Source organism: Mustelus asterias, chromosome 24 (genome assembly GCF_964213995.1).
Source record: "Mustelus asterias chromosome 24, sMusAst1.hap1.1, whole genome shotgun sequence".
Lineage (NCBI taxonomy): Eukaryota > Metazoa > Chordata > Chondrichthyes > Carcharhiniformes > Triakidae > Mustelus > Mustelus asterias.
The window spans coordinates 48,415,975-48,436,033 of record NC_135824.1 but is presented as its reverse complement, the minus strand read 5'-3'; the positions used below and the strand labels follow the sequence as shown (position 1 = coordinate 48,436,033).

General features: G+C 45.4%; 1 protein-coding gene across 2 annotated transcripts in view; it reads left to right on the top strand.

Annotated features, from left to right (window-relative positions):
* LOC144511368 (ryanodine receptor 1-like) overlaps nt 1-20,059 on the top strand; it is a 495,584-nt gene that overhangs the window by 77,736 nt on the left and 397,789 nt on the right. For both annotated transcript variants that reach the window (XM_078241663.1, XM_078241662.1), the window contains exons 4-6: nt 7,572-7,646; nt 9,790-9,868; nt 15,377-15,489. In XM_078241663.1, the coding sequence (XP_078097789.1) occupies nt 7,572-7,646; nt 9,790-9,868; nt 15,377-15,489 (267 nt within the window). The remainder of the gene's footprint in view (nt 1-7,571; nt 7,647-9,789; nt 9,869-15,376; nt 15,490-20,059) is intronic.

Genomic DNA, 20,059 nt, shown 5'->3' with positions numbered 1-20,059 from the left:
TTTCTATTTGTGTTATAAATTCTTCCAACTTATGAATGTTGTCTTTGTTTTTTTTTTACAGTTTTCCCTACTCTGACCTTGGCATGCTCTGGCTTTGATTACCCCTATCACTGCCCTGAACTATTCCCTTGTCCTTTCCCTTTAACTCTCCAAATCATTCCTGACATGAGACCTCCCCTACCACCACCACCTTCCACTCCACCCAACCTTAATTGAAAGCCCTCTCTATAGCCTTAGTGCAGACGAAGACCATTCGGCCCATTAAGTCTGCACTGACTCTCTGACAGAGCATCTCACCCAGACCTTATTCCTGTAACTCCACGTACTTATCCTAACCTACACATTATTGGACACTAAGGGGCAATTTAGCATGGCCAATCCACCTAACCTGCACATCTTTGGAGTGTGGGAGGAAACCCACGCAGACACAGGGAGAACATGCAAACTCCACATAGGCCAAAATCGAGCCCAGGTCCATGTCGATGTGAGGTAGCAGTGCAAACCACTGTGCCACGGACACGGGTCCCAGTGATGTGCGAATGAGGGCAATAAACTATGTACTTCAATGATTTCCCATTCTATAATCCCAACAATCCCGATTACTTTCTGTATATGGGTCCTATTTTAGTAGTTACGTCCAAAGGCAAGCATAAATTGCCAATAGGCCATTTTTATTACACTTTTAAGCTCTTCTTTGCTTTTGTTTCTCCATAGGCAAAAACTGCTGAGATCAGGAAGTCTATGAGCACCAGCAGAATTCATGTCCTCTTGGCAGATTGAGCATTTTCATAGTTTAATGGGGAATTAACTATTGAATTACTGTTGATAAATAATTTCAGCTGAAAATACAGGCAAACCACTTCATTCCTCATGTCTCCATGACTGAAGAAGCAGTCTGAATATATTTGAATTTTGGTATAACCTTTGATTCTTCCAGTGTTCAAACTCCATGGTAGGATATTAATTTTCACACTCAAATAATTTGTGATGGGAGTTTCTTGAAAGGGTGAGTCCCTGGGCAATTTGGCTTGGTGGGCTGCAGGTCATATCTTAATGTAATTGGACTTGAACGTCAATTGAAGAATGAGGAAGACCACATCAATGGTGGGCAATCTATAATTTCTCTCCCTCCTATTGAATAATGCCTCCTGTTTATGAAGTGCCCTGGTCAAAATCCAGGTGCGCTGTTCTCTAAAATAAAATGACATGTTCAGCAGATGTGGCTCACGCACACATAGGAGATCTCAAGCCGAGATTCAGCAAAAATTGGAATATTCGTACTCCCACATATCACTGCTGCCTTCCTTATCTGAGGAAATGGAAACGGAGGAATTATTTTCAGGACCGGTTTGGCCTTCAGTTTACCCATAACTTTACCCATTTGGCCTTCAGTTTACCCATAAGCGGCACGGTAGCACAGTGGTTAGGGCGGCACGGTAGCACAGTGGTTAGCACTGCTGCTTCACAGCTCCAGGGTCCCGGGTTCGATTCCCGGCTCGGGTCACTGTCTGTGTGGAGTTTGCACATTCTCCTCGTGTCTGCGTGGGTTTCCTCCGGGTTCTCCGGTTTCCTCCCACAGTCCAAAGATGTGCGGGTTAGGTTGATTGGCCAGGTTAAAATTGCCCTGAGATTCGTAGGTTAGCGGGATTAGTGGGTAAAATATGTGGGGGTAGGGCCTGGGTGGGATGGTGGTCGGTGCAGACTCGATGGGCCGAATGGCCTCCTTCTGCACTGTAGGGTTTCTATGATTTCTATGATAACTCAATCCTCTAATTTCTGTCAGCATAGGTTTACAGGATGGCTGATTAGAAAGGCTTATTGAGCTGAAAGCACAGTTTTAATAGATTCCGGTTTTCTACTGACCTCTAAGTATTCAAAAAAAAAGTTAACCATTTTGCTGCATCATTTTACTTTTAAGTACGTCTGCTGCTCTTTATGTTCTTTTGGATTTGATTGATTTTTGTTTAATTTAATCCTTTTGTGTTTTTAAACCCCTTAAACCTCTAAGCCAAGTAATGTTATAAATTGAGGTTTGTAAATTGGGGTAGGATAATTAATGATGCACCTACGCTGGGTTAACCCAATATGTCCTCGGACTGTGTCCATTTTGTAATATGAACTGGATAAATTAGTGTGAAACCTATTGAAAGGTAAACGGAATCACTTTAAATGTAATTATGATAGCTGCATGTAAAATCCAAGCCTTCTGCATACAGTGCAGATTGTTTCCAGAAACAGACGTGCATATTCCATGAACTGACTTTTGTATTATGATGCATGATATAAATGGAGTAGTGTGCAATGGGCTAACAAGCACCTTTTATCAAGATGGCAGAGACCTATATGGGCTGTACACCATGGAGTCACGGTCTACTTTTAAATAGAAATTGTATTCAGGCCGCTATGATTCCTGTAGAGATCAATGACTCTACTTGAATTTGCAGGTACAAGTTTAAAGGATTGGCATTGCAAGGTTTGAAGTTTTAGGACTTTAACAAACTTTTCAAAAGCAATATCAACTAAACTTACCTAGTAAAGAAGGTAAGTTTTTCCTCCTTTACAGCACATTCTCTGCAGGATTAGAGTCTTAAAGGGAACAGTTCACAGTCACTCCCAGTTTCCAATAGATTCTCGTCCCCCTGTTTCGCCTAGTTGTAACACCGAATGACTGTCAAAAGGTGCTTCCCTCAGTTTCTAGAGGATTTCCAAACCGACTACCAGCAAGTAAGGTCCACTCTTGATTTTTCTTGGCCTCAGCAGGGCAAATATTCTAGATTCATTTGAATTACCATTGGATGTGGCCCTTTGACCCATATCACCTCCCCCTCCTGCATTCTGCATGGTGGCTCACTAAATGCTCAGCCTCCTCTATGCTGACCACACCACCTTTCGGCTTTTTGTCTCCCAGAGAAACCCCCCCCCCCCCCAATCTTTCTCACAGTAATCCTAGGGCAACCAAGCCACCTCGGCTTCTTGTTGGGCAAAATACAAAGTGGATGAGGTGACCTTCTGCATACCTCCATTTAAACTCGAATTAAAGAGACAGCCCCAAAATATAATTGTTATGAAACTCGCATTCACAATAAGGCTAAAAGTCAAGTTTATTTGCAAATAAATCGAGCTGGCCTATGTATATTGGCATTTTGATTGGTATGAGATTTCTTTGGTTTAACAATTTGGAACTTGGTGGGGGCATTCTTACCGAACAAATTCTAAGTCCAGGACAGGCAGGAAGACCGAAGAATTGTAGTGGCAGTCAGTGCAAAGTCACCAGTGCGGAAAAAAAATCAATGACCTCATAAGGGCAGCAAGGGTTAGTGCACATCCCATCTGGCATGGTCCCCCAATGTGACCCCTGCTGTGTGCATTCAACCCCGACACCCTGCATGCTTCCAGCCCCTGACCCCCTAGCACCTGCCTCCAAGGGGATTTTTGCAGTAACTTCATTGCAATGTTAATGTAAGCCTACTTGTGACACTAATAAATAAACCCCTGCCACCTCTGAGTTGCCACCCAACCCCTGCACTCCTGAGGGCCGTTCCCTGACACCCTGCATGCTTCCAGCCATCAGCCTTTACATGCCTCCTTCTGTCTGCACAGGAGAAGAATGCCCATAACATTTGGGAGCGGCAGAAGACAGGTGGTGTGCCCGACCGAAGAGTTTTATCCGGTTTCGAGGAGCATGTACTGGATCTGGCAGGGGAGGATGATGATCACACCATCAGTGACAGCCAGATTGGACTGCAATAGGACTCTTCAGAGGAAGGGCAGAAGAAAACTCAAGGCTGGCACTAGTTTTGTGTCAGCTTCCACCTTGCAGTTCACCATCCCAGAGACTATCACCTCAGCAGGTCAAGTTAGTGGTGAGGCTTATGGGTCACTCTGGGTGCACATTGGGTGGAGGCGGGAACGTCTGAGGCCTCTGGCATGCAGAGACCTGATGTGGAGATGCCGGCGTTGGACTGGGGTAAACACAGTAACAGCTTTAACAACACCAGGTTAAAGTCCAACAGGTTTATTTGGTAGCAAATACCATTAGCTTTCAGAGCGCTGCTCCTTCGTCAGATGGAGTGGAAACAAGTTCCAATGGTATTTGCTACCAAATAAACCTGTTGGACTTTAACCTGGTGTTGTTAAAACTGTTATTATGCAGAGACCTGCCAGAGGTGAGGACTCAGCTGGCCCCATGCCAGATGTTGGGCCTCTGTAATTAGTTCTCCCTCAGCTGCTGGCAATACAGCAACAGAGCCAGGGATTGCCAGCAGCTGAGTTGCACTGCAGCAATCTGAGGCTGTTGGGAGGAGTCTCTGAGCTTTCAGGTGGAGCAGCTATTGCCGGTATTGAGTGGTGGTACTCGGGCCAACAGTGCAAGGGTGGTATCTGCACTGGAAGGCGTGGTACAGGAATCACCATGAGTGTCAGGATCCAAACCATGGCCAAGTCACAGCAGGCTGTGGCAGAGTCCCAGAGAACTACGGCTGAAGCACTCGACAGCCTAACAGAGATTCTGAGGCCCGTGGCTGAGAGGCTCAACAGGTTGCAGGAGACCTAGCGGAACAGCGCCAAGATATAACGGGCTATGGCAGCAGCCCTTTACAGCATGGCCCACTCACAGCGGAATATGGCTGAGGGGCTGCAGAGTGTGGCCCAATCTCAGAGGGCGCTTGTTACTGCCATCGACAGGTGGCCCCCCAGACCCATAGGGCCATCTTCGAGGGTTCACCCACCAAGGCAAGAACACAGGTGGGTGTCAGAACTGGCAAGGCCAGGTGATGCTGGAGCTCACTGCAGAAGCACCGCCATCCCATGGAGTGACCCAGGGCCCCACAGGAACCTTGAGAGAGGAGGAAGGGCTCAGGCCTGTGCCGGGGCCTTCCTGGTCCCGGGGATGACTGCCAATGGCATCACAACACAGGAGTGTGCAGCACAGCTGACCACCTCCACCTCCGATGTACAATTTTGGGGGCACACTTAGACGCAGAGGTAGGCCATGTAAAGTTAGAAAGTTGTAGGCACCAAGATGGCACAGGTGAAGGTGTATCACCTAGGCTGAGGCAATAAAGCACAGTTAGTTTTTGGCAACACATGTTAAGAATGAGCACTTGTAGATATTTTGAACACTTAATTTGACAAATAAATGTACTTGCACCCCTCAACTGTGACTAACGTGTTTCTGATTATCCCCGAGCAGGGATGACCATACCCTGACCTTAGTCAGAGGGGATGTGAACATCGTTGTGCGCGGGGGAGGGCCCTGGGCGCCCCGCTGCTGCAATCCCCAAATCCTGGCGTATGTTGCTTACCCATCACTGCACTTACAACCGAGACACTCAAAACCATCACTGCCAGTTCCGGGTGGCATGGCATCACTGAAGCTGCCATGGCACCCCCAGAACCGAGCAGCCGCTGGATGCCCTCGACCCCCACCCATCCCGAGGCCCTACAGCAGTGCCTCATGTTCCTTCGCCCCCCATCCAGATGTGGGCTCAGGTGTCAAGTGTGCCTGCAGAGCTCAGGTAGGAGTCAGACTTGTTTGCAGCAGGGCACCATCACATTGTGCTGCATATTGAGTTGCCATCATCCTCCTGCAACAGTAACTCGCTAACATGGCCTACACAGGCGCATATGTGGAGGGGGGGGGGGGGGAGAGGGGCTGGTTTCCACTCACTGCAGTACATGGCCCTAGTATACATATCTGTTTGCGATTTGGGGCCTCCCTCGCTGCCCTGGCATGCTATACCCTTGCCGTCAGCCATCCTGCATGTTGTCGTCCTCCTCCATGACATCCTCCTCCCCAGTGACGCCTGGCTGGTCACCCTCCACTACCACCACCTCCTCCAGAAGGTTGTGACAGGTTGTGTGGTGCACAGTAGACCACCACTATGCAGGGCACTTTGGTGGGGCCCTGCAGTATAACCCCATGAGAGAGGTCCAGACACAGGAACCACATTTGAGCTGCCCGATGCACCGCTCCACGATTGAGCGGGTGGCAACGTGGGCCTCATTATATTGGGTCTCCGCCTCAGTCATTGGCCTCCGCACAGGCCTCATCAGCTAAGTTCTCAGTGGGTGTTCCATGTCCCCCACGAGCCAGCCCTGCATCCCGAGCTGTTCCTTGAAGACATTGGGGGTGTCTGAACTCGGGATAAAGCTGTCATGCACACTTCCTGGGTGTCTGGTGTACATGTGCATGATGTGCATGTGGTGGTCACACAGCACTGAACATTAATGGAGTGGAACTCTTTTTTTATTTATGGAACTCTGGGAGTTCCCCTCAGGGGACCTCAGGGTGATGTGTGTGTGGTCAATGGCCCCCTGCACACTGGGCATCCCTGCATTGGTGGCAAATCCTGCAGCCCAGGCTTCGTGCTGGGCCTGGCCCAGGTCAAAAGTAATGTATTGCCCAGCTTGGGTGAACAAGGCCTCTGTCGCTCCGTCACGCTCTTGTATATGGAGGACTCCGAGATGCCACAGAGGTGCCCGCTGGCAGCCTGGAAGGACCTGGTGGCATAAAAGCTTAAGGCCACCGTGACCTTCATTGCCACCGGGAATGGGTGTCCCTCTGTTCCCTGAGGTGCCAAGTCCTGCAGCAGATGCTGCACTTTTCTTCTATGGAGTCGGAGCAGTACACTGTTCCACATCTGTGTGTGAAGCTGTGAGGGGGGTGGGGGGGAAGCAGTGCTGCTGCTGGGGGGGAAAAGCAGTGCTGCCACAGTGCTGCTGCTGCTTCCCCAAACTCCCCTTTCCCCCAGCATCCACACGAAATCTGCCCCACAATTGCTGGCTGCTGGCAGCACTAGGACCCGAGGTCAGCGCTCAGACCCGAGTTCGGATACCAGCAACAGCCCCCAAAGCACTGTACACAGTGACCTACCTTCTCGCTCATCCTCAGTGCTGCTGCAACAGCCTTTTCTAGAGCATGTATTTTACTTGCCGGTTGCAGCTGCCATGAAGGTAAGTGAGGCGGGACGATTATGCGTGTACTGCGCTAATTACATTATGAAGCATGCTAACTGACATTTCGCCCATTTTGGGCGGGGTCCTGATCGCACCCCTTTTGTTATGTGTAAGATGGGAACGGGCGTGAAAATGGGCACCATTCCCACCAGTCGGCTCAGTCCCAATTTTAACTCGCCGAAAATCCGGCGCGATATGGTAAAACCGCGGCCTTGTTGTCCTTTCGGCAGCTTTGTATACATTAACATTTCTAGGCCATGGGATAGCTTCAGCTACAATTAATTTACACATGTAGGCAACAATAACACTGAGACACACTAGCTAGGCAAAAGGCACTTCTATTTCCATCTGCCTTTAGCCCAATATGTAGATATCAACCTCTCCAGGCTGCTTAGAATACTCTTTATCCTAGCTGTCAAGCCAATGAGATATTTTTAAAATTCAGTTATCCAATCATTCAATTACAGTAATGTTCATCTGACATCAGTTTAACAAATAGAAGTCTCTGTTTTGTTGCAGACCACATTGGGTTTAATTATTTTCACCAGTATGTTTGTCAGGTATCCCACATGTTGATTGTTGAAGCTGATAATGTTTGCCCTTTTTGTGTGCAGTCTTCTCAGGGAGGAGGCCATAGAACCCTTTTGTATGGTCATGCTATTCTACTCCGCCATTCCCACAGTGGCATGGTAAGTCATGTTGCATTTAATGTTGCGTTTTGTCCTTTTTTCCAAAAATGATCCTTGAAAGGTTTTGCCATTCTCTATGCAAAGCTTGCAACGCTTGGTGAAATATATTGCTGTTAATTGGTAGGAAGCAAATCTCATGGAGTTACTACGTCTTATTGTGTTTCACTAAGGAGGTCCTCAGTAATATTTTCCATCCTCTGTAGTCACAAGTGCAGCCTCAGAACAGGGTAGAGATGGCATTGCCAGTGACCTAAAGGTGACTCTGGCTATGAACTTAGAATAACGGAATCTGTACAGTGCAGAAGGAGGCCATTCGGTCCATCGAGTCTGCACCGAGTCAGCATCCTATCCAAGCCTACCCCCCCCCCCCCCCCCCCACCCTGTCTCCATAGCCCCATGCATTTATGCTGTTAACCCCCCCCCCCTAACCAACACATCTTTGGATACTGAGAGACAATTTGGCATGGCAAACCCACTTAACCTTCGCATCTTTGGATCATGGAAGGAAACCGGAGCATCCAGAGGAAACCAGGCAGACATGGGGAGAACGTGCAAACTCCACACAATCGTGTGTGTGCCCATGCATGCGTGCCCGTGTCCAGAATGTTGCTGTAAAATTCTGCCCCATATCTTCCCTCTGTTATTGACCATCATACTCCTGCTCCTATTTCTTATGTTCTTATGTTCTTATAATATCCTCTTGGTCACAATGCTACAAAAAACTACCAAATATCATTCCAACCAAATGTTTAAGTCTCATCATGCTATATCGCATTTGAAAGTCAACTAATCACTTTTGTGCATTTCCTTAGTGCCTGTTCCATGTGTCTTTGCCTGTCCTAGTGCTCTAGTGGCTGCAATGTAGCTTGTGGAAGGCTGCTAAATTTCATTAGGTGAGACTGCAGATGGTTTTTCAAGATGACCTAGTAGCTCTTATACTAGAAGGCAAAGCATCAGAGTGCGCCCATCTTGCTGGGCACTAACACACACACTCTGCTAGTTTTCTGACAGTCAACAGCAAGGGCAATGACGGAATGGCATTGCAGGAGGATGAATGCTATCATCCTGAGGAAAATAAGTTCCTTCTCCACTGAACCACTGCCACTCACCCAGGTGCATTCATAACAATGTGTTGGAGGGCACGTTGCTGGACTCTGTTGCACCCAACAAGTTCCTATGAACACTGGTATCTGTTGATGTGATAAGAAGTCTCTCAACACCAGGTTAAAGTCCAACAGGTTTATTTGGAATCACGAGCTTTTGGAGCGCTGCTCCTTCGTCAGGTGAATGGTGTTGTGAGACTTCTTACTGTGCCCACCCCCATCTAATGCCAGCATCTTCACATCATGTTGATATGATGGCAGCAGTCTGAGCCTACACAACCATAAAGTGAGCTTGCATGAGAGTCAATCTTTTCTATTAAACAATTAAAAGCCTGCATGAGAGTCCGCATCAGGAAATCTTGGAGCCAGCTCTCTGCCATGTTGCATCATTCCTGAGTCTTTCTCCAGGTCAAATTCACTTTTACCTTGACTTCCAGCTGCAGCCAGATGGGTGCCTGGCTTTGGGTGCAGGCTGGCTTGAATACATACTAGCTCCTTTAAAATGATGTGCTCCTTGCTCAGGTGTGAAGCCACTAAACAGTGCGTTTGGCACTGGCTATACGCTGAAATCAAACAAATGAGGAGCAGAGTTGGCAGTTGTCTGCATTAGAAGCAATGACTGTGAGTTAATCCACGTACCTGTTTTGGGATTTGTCTAGTTTTGCTGCCCCATTCTCCAACACTACTTCTCTGTTTCCTAAATTGCTGTAAGTTTTGCTGCTGGACTCTGAAGACTAATATCAGATAAAAGCATTAGCAAAAATATCCCCACACCAGATTATTGTCCAAAGATCTCCTTTCCTTGAATCTTGTTTCACCCAAGGACAACAGTTGGTATTGATTCCTTAGTGTGAGTTAGTGTTTGTACATATGCGTTGCTTTTCGAATGATTCCCCTTTTTTTGCATAGCTATAGTTCTACCACTAAAGTTCTGTTAATAGGGTTATAATTAAAAATCTGCTATTGAGTGGATGTAATTCCATGCTTGAATGTTCCACAGTGGGAGAGAGTAATAACGCTCATCTTCATTTTGTTTGTAGTATTTGTGTTGTTTGACCACCTCGAGGTCTTTGACAGACAAATTATCCTTTGATGTTGGGCTTCAAGAAGATGCTTCAGGTATGTCTGCATGTTTTAGTTGGTTGGCTACACCTGTTCTATGTACTAAGGGGTAGAATTTCTGTGGGAAGGCTGGTTCCTGTTTCCCACCGTAATTTTGGCAGCATGCCATGGGAACCCTGAGAGGTATCATATACAACTGTTTACACTGTTATGAGGAGCTCTGCAGTTCTTTATTGATGTTATGGTGGAAGATTAGGAGACACCAAGTAAAAATGATTACCGTCAGAGGTATTTATTTGCAAAAAGGTAAGGGGAAGAAGGGTAAGAGTCTAAATTAGGCCCAGTACTTTATTTTCAAAGACTATCAGAGTACCACAGCATGTAACCAATGGTAACCTGATGTGGTGGTCAGCTGACCTGGTAGACAATTAACCAATGGCAACATGATGCAGTGGTCAACTGACCCAGTAGACAGTGAAACCAATGGCAACATGCTGTGGTAGTCAGCTGACCCAGTTGACTATGTAAAACCAATGGTAACCTGACGTGGTGGTCAGCTGACCTGGTAGACAAGTAACCAATGGCAACATGATGCAGTGGTCAACTGACCCAGTATAAATAGAAAACAAATGAGGGACCTTTACTTTGGAGTCTTTTTATTGCTTGATACTGGAGTATCTTTACTGATGGATGAACAAGAGGTCCCTATTTGCAAAAAGATGGTGGAAAAAGGGTCAGAGTCTGAATTAGACCCAATCCTTTGTCAAAGAGCAATTCCTTTTTTCTGTTTCAAAGAGCAATTCTGCTGACTCATTAAGCAACTCAAGAACACTATTTACAGATGATTCGTGACAGTTTCACATGTGGTCTATTTGTAATGAGGTCTTCATGCCCTTGTGTAGGATAGCCTAGGATTTGTGAGGCCTCATGATGGTGAACTTATTCATGTTCACGTTCATTACCCCACCATATCTGATTGCCGCTTCAAGATTTCACCCAAATGCAGATTAAAACAGAAATTGTGAAGTTGAGATATAAACAGAAAATGCTGGAAAAACTCAGCAGGTCTGACAACATCTGTGGAGAGAGAATAGAGTCAATGTTTCAAGTCTCAGAATCACAGAATCCCACAGTACAGAAGAGGCCCTTCGGCCCCTCAAGTCTGCACCAAAGCAAGAAAGACCCTGACCTGCCCACCTAATCCCACTTGGCCCATAGCCTTGAATGTTATGATGTGCCAAGTACTCATCCAGGTACTTTCGAAAGGATGTGAGGCAACCCGCCTCCACCACCCACTCCCCAATTGGGCAGCATGGTAGAACAGTGGTTAGCACTGCTGCCTTACAGCGCCAGGGACCCAGGTTCGATTCCTGGCTTGGGTCACTGGCTGTGTGGAGTTTGCACCTTCTCCTCGTGTCTGTGTGGGTTTCCTCCCACAGTCTGAAAGACGTGCTGGTTCGGGTACATTAACTCGAACAGGTGCCGGAGTGGCAACTAGGAGAATTTCGCAGTAACTTCATTGCAGTGTTAATGCAAGCCTTACTTGTGACTAATAAATAAACTTTTTGACTAGCTTAGAGGTTTTACAAAAAAAAAGGGCGGCATGGACAAGTTGGGCCGAAGGGCCTGTTTCCATGCTGTAAACCTCTATGACACCCTCCCAGGCAGCGCATTCCAGACCATCACCACCCTCTGGGTAAAAACGTTTTTCCTCAAATCCCCCCCCAAACCTCCCACCCCTCACTTTTAACTTGTGTCCCCTCGTAACTGACCTTTCAACTAAGGGGAACAGCTGTTCCCTATCCACTCTGTCTATGCCCCTCTCAATCTTGAACACCTCAATCAGGTCGCCCCTCAGTCTTCTCTGCTCCAGAATAAACAACCCAAGCCTATCCAACCTCTCTTTATAACTTCAATGTTCCATCCCAGGCAACATCCTGGTGAATCTCCTCTGCATCAGAGTCTGGACAACCCTTCCAAATGTTGGCTCTACTCTCCCTCCACAGATGCTGTCAGACCTGCTGAGTTTTTCTAGTATTTTCTGTTTTTGTTTCCGATTCCAGCATCCGCAGTATTTTGCTTTTATCTTCGTGGAGTTGAGGTCTGTGATTCACTGCCATGTGGAACCCATCCATCCAGAGCCAACAATCTGTTAAATCAATTGATCTGGCAAAACCATCCCTTTTCTCACTCAGAGGTCACTGTGAAAAAAGCCTATAAAAAGTTAAGCCTTGCTCAGTGAGCTGCAACATTTTTAATATAGATGCGACCATCCAGACATACAGATAGGATGAGTAGTAGGCCATTGAGTCTGCCTCTGCCATTTGATAAGATCATGGTTGATCTGATTGTGGCCTCACTCCACTTTCCTATCCACACCTCCTGATACTCTTTGATTCCTTTATCAATCAAGAGTTTTTTTAACTTGGCCTTAAAAATATTCAATGTCCTTGCCTCTGCTGCACTCATAAAGAGATTCAATGGACTATTGACCTGCTGAGAGAGAAATTCTCCTCAAACCCATCTCAAATGAGAGACCCCTTTTACTTAGTGTCCCCTAGTTGTAATCTCTCCCACAAGAGGAAACATCCTCACAATGTCGGTACTGTGATGTCCCATCAGGATTTTCTATAAGATCATCTTTCATTCTTCTAAACTCCAATGGATGCGATCCCAACCTGTTCAATCATTCCTCATAACATAACCCCATCATTCCAGGAATCAGTCAAGTCAACCTTCTCTGCTTATGCAATTGCACCCTTAAGTAAGGAGAGTAAAACTGCACACATGATTTCAGATGTGGTCTCCCCCAAAGCTCTGAACAACTGCAGCAAAACTTTCCTGCTTTTGTATTACATTCTTCTTGCAATAAACACCAACATTCAATTTGCCTTCCTAATCACTTGCATGCCAGCCTTTTTGTGATTCATGTACCAGGACACCCAGCTCCCTGTGTACCAGAGTTATGCAATCTCTCTCCATTTAAATAGTATGCAGTTTTTCTTGTTCCTGGATAAGTTCACATTTTCCCACATTCTCTATCTGCCAAATTATTGCTCGCTTGTTCAACCTACCTACGTTGCTTTGCAGACTTCTTTCAGCACTGATCCCTGTGGCACTTAACTTGTTAGAACTTGCCAACCTGAAAGTGATCCATTTATGCCTACTCTCTGCTTCCTGTTAACTAACCAATTCTCTGTCCATGTTAATATGATGCCCCCCACTCCATGAGCCCTTAGTTGCATTGTAACATTTGATGTGGCATCTTTTAACATGTCCTTTTAGATGGAAATGATTTTGGGAGAAACAGTGGCTGAGTGGTAATATCACTGGGTTAGTAATCAGAGATCTAGGCTAACATTCTGCACATTGAATTCAAATGATTAAATTAATTTAATGAAACTGGAATTGAAAGCTAATCTCAGTAACGATGACTGGGAAACTGTCATCGATTGCCCTCAAAACCCATCTGATTCACTAATATCGTTTAGGGAAGGAAATCTACCATCCTTACCCGACCTGGCCTACGTGTGACTCCAGATCCACAGCAATGCGGTTGGCTCTTAACTGTTCTCTGAAATGGTTGACCAAGGCATTCAATTCAGGGGCAATTAGGGTTGGGTGACAATGCTGGCCAGGCCAGCAATGCTCACATCCTATTTGAAGAAACATGCTACCGCTTCCCCTTTACCCACATTGCTGGTTACTTCCTCAAAGAACTTCAATTGATCAGTCCAATACGATTTTCCTTTCACAAAACTGTGTTGACTCTGCCTGATTGCTTTTAGATTTTCTAAGTTCTCTTCTGTAACTTCCTTAATGTTTTCTATCATTTTCCCTATGATAGACATTAGGCTCACAGCTGTAGTCCCCTGTCTGTCCTCCTGTCTCCTTCCTTTTTTTTGAATAGAGGGGTTGCATTCGCTATTTTCCAATCTGATAGGACTTTCCCAGAATAGGGAATTTTGGAAAATTACAACCGACGCATCAATTATTTGAACTGCCACTGGTTTTAAACACTTAGGATGAAGTCCATCCTTGGGATCTGAGTAATTAACTACTGCTGAGTAACTGATCTAGCATTGGATAAAGTATTTCTATTTGTTGCTGTTGATAAAATGTCTTTCTTATGATTGATTACGAGATGTTTTAAACATGATTTTTTAAAAAAGTACTTCAAGTTCGTAAGCTTGAACCCATGTGGTACATCTCAATCTTTAGTTTGCAGTCTGATTTTGTTTTCAAAAAGATGACTGATTTTTAGATGAATAAATTCAATTGCTTTCCTGACTGGATGTCTATGAGAATTCTTTAATGTGATTGGCGACTTGTACAGTCTGATCACATCGATGCAGCTCCATGTTAGAATCCCTATTGAACGACGCTTATTAATTACATGTCAAGAGAGTTACAGTCCTTAGCACAGGAAACTGCTGGATCTCTCAGCAGAGCTTTGATTATGATAAGGGCGAGCACCCTTGCTTTGCCAGTAACCACACAATCTGGGCAGTGTATGCGTGGGATCATGTTGACACAATGTTAAGAGAGCATCAGTAAAGTGAATATTGAATTAAAGAACAAAGTACAGCACAGGAACAGGTCATCGACCCTCGAAGCCCTTGTCAATCATGATGCCCTAACTAAACTACAAAAAAAACCTTCTGCCCTTATATCCCTGTATTCCCACCCTATTCATGCCTCTTAAATGTTGCTAATGTGCCTGCTTCCACCACCACCTCTGGCAGTGTGTTTCAGGCACACTCTATTCTTTGCATGAACTCTGTGTGAAAATCTTTCCCCATACATCTCCCTTAAGCTTTCCCCCTCTTCCCTTGAACCTGCGCTCCCTTGTAATTGACACTTCCGCCCTGGGAAAGAGCCTCTGACTATCCACTCTGTCGATGCCTCTCATCATTTTGTAGACTTCTATCAAGGCTCCCCTCAGCCTTTCCAGTGAAAAGAATCCTACTTTATTCATCCTCTCCTCATAGCCAACACCCTCAAGACCAGGCAACATCCTGGTGAACCTTCTTTGCACTCTCTCCAAAGCTTCCACGTCCTTCTGGTAGTGTGGTGACCAGACCTGCATGCAATGGTCCAAATGCGACCTAACAAGGTTTTATATAGCTGCAACATGATTTGCCAACTCTTGTACTCAATGCCCCGGCTGAGCATGCCATATGCCTTCTTAATCACCTTGACCATGTGTGTTGCCACTTTTAGAGAACTGTGGACCTGCACGCCCAGATCCCTCTGTATATTAATGTTCCAAAGGGTTCTGCCATTTACAGTATAATTCACACCTAAATTTGATCATCCAAAATGCATCACCTGGCATTTGTCCAGATTAAACTCCTTGAATCTGAACGTCTCAGACAACCAAAAATGAGTATGGTGGGTATGTGTTTGAGCATTTCTGCTTCTGTTCATAGACCTCTTCATTTAAAAAAAACAGCAATAGGAATTGAGTTTATTCATCTATAAATATTTCAAAACATTCAATTAAGTTGTAAAAGTACCAGAGAATTCCCACTGTGAAACTTGTTACTGATGTGATATGAACAGGAGAAGCTTGCTGGTGGACCATTCATCCAGCCTCCAAACAGAGGTCGGAGGGTGAGAAAGTGCGTGTGGGTGATGACCTTATCCTCGTTAGTGTTTCCTCTGAGAGATATCTGGTAAGTCTCTGCTGTTAATTTACTGTTTAAATTCTGGGACAGTCACCACATCGTATTTAAAGTAGAGATAGCTGAAATAGTAATGAAAGCTTGCGGTGTGTAAACATTATGTGAAAGAAATATTTAGAGGAAAAAATGTGTGTATCTCGAGCATTGTTTAGGATGGTGATTAAAAACTGAATTTTATTTTTAAAATTACATTTTTACCATTAAAAAAAATTTGAAAAGATTCACTAGGTTGATTCCGGAGTTGAGGGTTGGCTTATGAGGAGAGACTGAGTAGACTGGGGCTATACTCATTGGAATTCAGAAGAATGAGGGGAGATCTTCTAGAAACGTATAAGATTATGACGGGAATAGATAAGATAGAACTGGCAGGTGAAACTAGAATTAGGGGGCATGGCCTCAAAATAAGGGGGAGCAGATTTAGGACTGAGTTGAGGAAGAACTTCTTCACATAAAGGCTTGTGAATCTGTGGAATTCCCTGCCCAGTGAAACAGTTGAGGCTACCTCATTGAATGTTTTTAAGGCAAGGATAGATAAATTTTTGAACAGTAAAGGAATTGAGGGCTATGGTGAGTGGGTAGGTAGGTGGAGCTGAGTCCACGAAAAGATCAGCCATGATCTTCTTGAATGGTGGAGCAGGCTCGAGGGGCCAGATGGCCTACTCCTGCTCCTAGTTCTTATGTTGTTATATCCAGGCTGGAATTCTCCGACCCCGCCCGCAGCTGGGATTCTCTGGTTCCGCTGCAGTGAATGGAGATTTGGCTGAGCGCCAAATTCTCCTTCTCGCTGGCAGCAGTAATGGGGCATGAGACCGGGGAATTCTGGCCATAGTGTACTCATTAGGTACAAAAAATAATGAAAGACACTCATGGAATGTTGGCTTATAGAAATAGAAGGCTGGGATATAAAGGGGAGAACATTTTCCTACACCTGAACAGAGTCCTGGTTCGACAACATTTGGAGTACTTCGTACAGTTTTGGGCACCAAAGTTAAAAAGGATTATTGGCCTTGGGGGGGAAAAAAAAATGCAGGGATGATTCACCAGAATGCTGCCAAGGCTCGGAGGGTTGAAGTGTGAGGGGAGATTATCTTAAGATCATAAGAAGGAGCAGAAGATGGCCACACGGCCCCTCATGCTTTTCTGCCCCCTCCCCTTTGTAAGATCAAGGCTAATCTGATCTTGGCCTCGACTTCATTTCCCTGTCTATACTCCACTGCCGTAACTCTTCACCATTCCATAGTTTGAATCTGTGACTCATCTTTAAATACATTCAATGAATTCCATGACTCAGCCTCCACCCACAGATCTGTGGGGTAGAGAATTCCAAACAATGAGAAAGTCCTTAAGGGATACCTGTCATTTCAAACAATGATTCCAGTTCTAGACTTCCCGATGAAGGGAAACATCCATTTTAGTATCTACCACCTCAAGCCTTGTGGAACTCACTGCACCATAGCACGTTGGAGTCTGAATCATTGAATGGTTTGAAGAAGGAGATCGATATATTTCTAATTTTTAAAAAAAAGTATAAGGGGAACAGGTGGGGAGGTGGATTTGAGACCAGGGAGCGATCAGCCATGATCTGATTGAATGGCGGAGCAGGCTTGAAGGACTGAATTTGCCTACTTCAGCTTTTAATTCCTATGTTTCGGTAAGATCACCTCTTGTCCTTCTAAATTCCATTGATTCTCGGCCCAACATGCTGAATCTTTCCTTGAACTTTCTGACTAACACAAATATATTGCTTCCTCTGGTGAATTTTCATGGAGGCTGCTTCTGTGTAGGGCATGAGTGATGCTTACCTGCCTACTCGAGGGGGCCTGTTGAGGGCACACGTCAGACACCATTTGGAATTTTCCTGGTGGAAGTTGAAGCTGGTGAATGGAGGTGGAAAACCGGTGGGATTGGGGGCAGAGATGCCTCCTAATTCCACTGCCCTGCAGCTGTGATTGACAAAGTGCTGCAATGATGGTCTAGCAGCTGTGGGGACTTTTGTTTCATTTTTAAACTTTTTCCATTGCCTCCACCTTGAGACACCCTCTCATTCTCCTGCCTTCATCCGCAACACTTGCTTCTCCTGTCTACTGAGCCCGGCTCTCATCCTTAATTGGGCAGGGCTCCCAGAGGCGGTCTCTTAATCCAGAATCTCCAGTGTGGTCCCATAGCCGGCTTTCCCGGGCTCCCATAAGACCATAAGACATAGGAGCGGAAGTAAGGCCATTCGGCCCATCGAGTCCACTCCACCATTCAATCATGGTTGATTTCAACTCCATTTACCCGCTCTCTCCCCATAGCCCTTAATTCCTCGAGAAATCAAGAATTTATCAATTTCTGTCTTGAAGACACTCAACGTCTCGGCCTCCACAGCCCTCTGTGGCAATGAATTCCACAGACCCACCACTCTCTGGCTGAAGAAATTTCTCCTCATCTCTGTTCTAAAGTGACTCCCTTTTATTCTAAGGCTGTGCCCCCGCGTCCTAGTCTCCCCTGTTAATGGAAACAACTTCCCTACGTCCATCCTATCTAAGCCGTTCATTATCTTGTAAGTTTCTATCAGATCTCCCCTCAACCTCCTAAACTCCAATGAATATAATCTCACGATCCTCAGACGTTCATCGTATGTCAGGCCTACCATTCTTGGGATCATCCGTGTGAATCTCTGCTGGACCCGCTCCAGTGCCAGTATGTCCTTCCTGAGGTGTGGGGCCCAAAATTGCTCACAGTACTCCAAATGGGGCCTAACCAGTGCTTTATAAAGCCTCAGAAGTACATCCCTGCTTTTGTATTCCAAGCCTCTTGAGATAAATGACAACATTACATTTGCTTTCTTAATTACGGACTCAACCTGCAAGTTTACCTTTAGAGAATCCTGGACTAGGACTCCCAAGTCCCTTTGCACTTTAGCATTATGAATTTTGTCACCGTTTAGAAAATAGTCCATGCCTCTATTCTTTTTTCCAAAGTGTACGACCTCGCACTTGCCCACGTTGAATTTCATCAGCCACTTCTTGGACCACTCTCCTAAACTGTCTAAATCTTTCTGCAGCCTCCCCACCTCCTCAATACTACCTGCCCCTCCACCTATCTTTGTATCATCGGCAAACTTGGCCAGAATGCTCCCAGTCCCGTCATCTAGATCGTTAATATATAAAGAGAACAGCTGTGGCCCCAACACTGAACCCTGCGGGGCACCACTTGTCACCGGTTGCCATTCTGAGAAAGAACCTTTTATCCCAACTCTCTGCCTTCTGTCTGACAGCCAATCGTCAATCCATGTTAGTACCTTGCCTCGAATACCATGGGCCCTTATTTTACTTAGCAGTCTCCCGTGAGGCACCTTGTCAAAGGCCTTTTGGAAGTCAAGATAGATAACATCCATTGGCTCTCCTTGGTCTAACCTATTTGTTATCTCTTCAAAGAACTCTAACAGGTTTGTCAGGCACGACCTCCCCTTACTAAATCCATGCTGACTTGTCCTAATCCGACCCTGCACTTCCAAGAATTTAGAAATCTCATCCTTAACGATGGATTCTAGAATTTTGCCAACAACTGAGGTTAGGCTAATTGGCCTATAATTTTCCATCTTTTTTCTTGTTCCCTTCTTGAACAGTGGGGTTACAACAGCGATTTTCCAATCCTCTGGGACTTTCCCTGACTCCAGTGACTTTTGAAAGATCATAACTAACGCCTCCACTATTTCTTCAGCTATCTCTTTTCGAACTCTAGGATGTAGCCCATCTGGGCCCGGAGATTTATCAATTTTCAGACCTTTTAGTTTCTCTAGCACTTTCTCCTTTGTGATGGCAACCATATTCAACTCTGCCCCCTGACTTTCCTGACTCCCAACCTGCATTAATTCCTGACTGTGAGATTGGAATCAGGAATGCAAATCCAGCCCTAGATGTTGTCTCATCAATGTATGCATATAACAAGAACTCGCTATTTTTATAGTCATTACATTTGTCTTTCTAATTACTTGCTGTTAGGCTGACATTCCCGAGCATTAAGTAGAAGGTTAAAGGGTAATTTGTTTGTTGCATTTTTAACATTTTGAGAGTAAAGGAATTAAGGGTTATGGTGAGCGGGTGGGTAAGTGGAGCTGAGTCCACAAAGAGCAGCCATGATCTTATTGAATGGCGGAGCAGGCTTGAGGGGGCCAGGTGGCCTACTCCTGCTCCTAGTTCTTGTGAGAGACGTTTTTCCACTCCACTGATGTGGAAGTCTAGGACAACGGACATACCCTCAGGAGAAACGTTTTCATGCAGAGGATGAACTCGTCTCATTATAGTTACTAGCTTCATTAATTTAAGTCAAAGATATTTATATTTTTACCAGTCAAGGATGTAAAAGTGTATGGAATCAAGGTAGGTGGATGAAGGTACAGATCAGCCATGATCTCACTTAAGTTAAAGCCTATTTATTAGTCACAAGTAAGCTTACATTAACACTGCATTGAAGTTACTGTGAAAATTCCCTAGTTGCCACACTCTAGCACCTGTTCGGGTACACTGAGGAAGAATTTAGCATGACCAATGCACCCTAACCAGCACGTCTTTTGGAA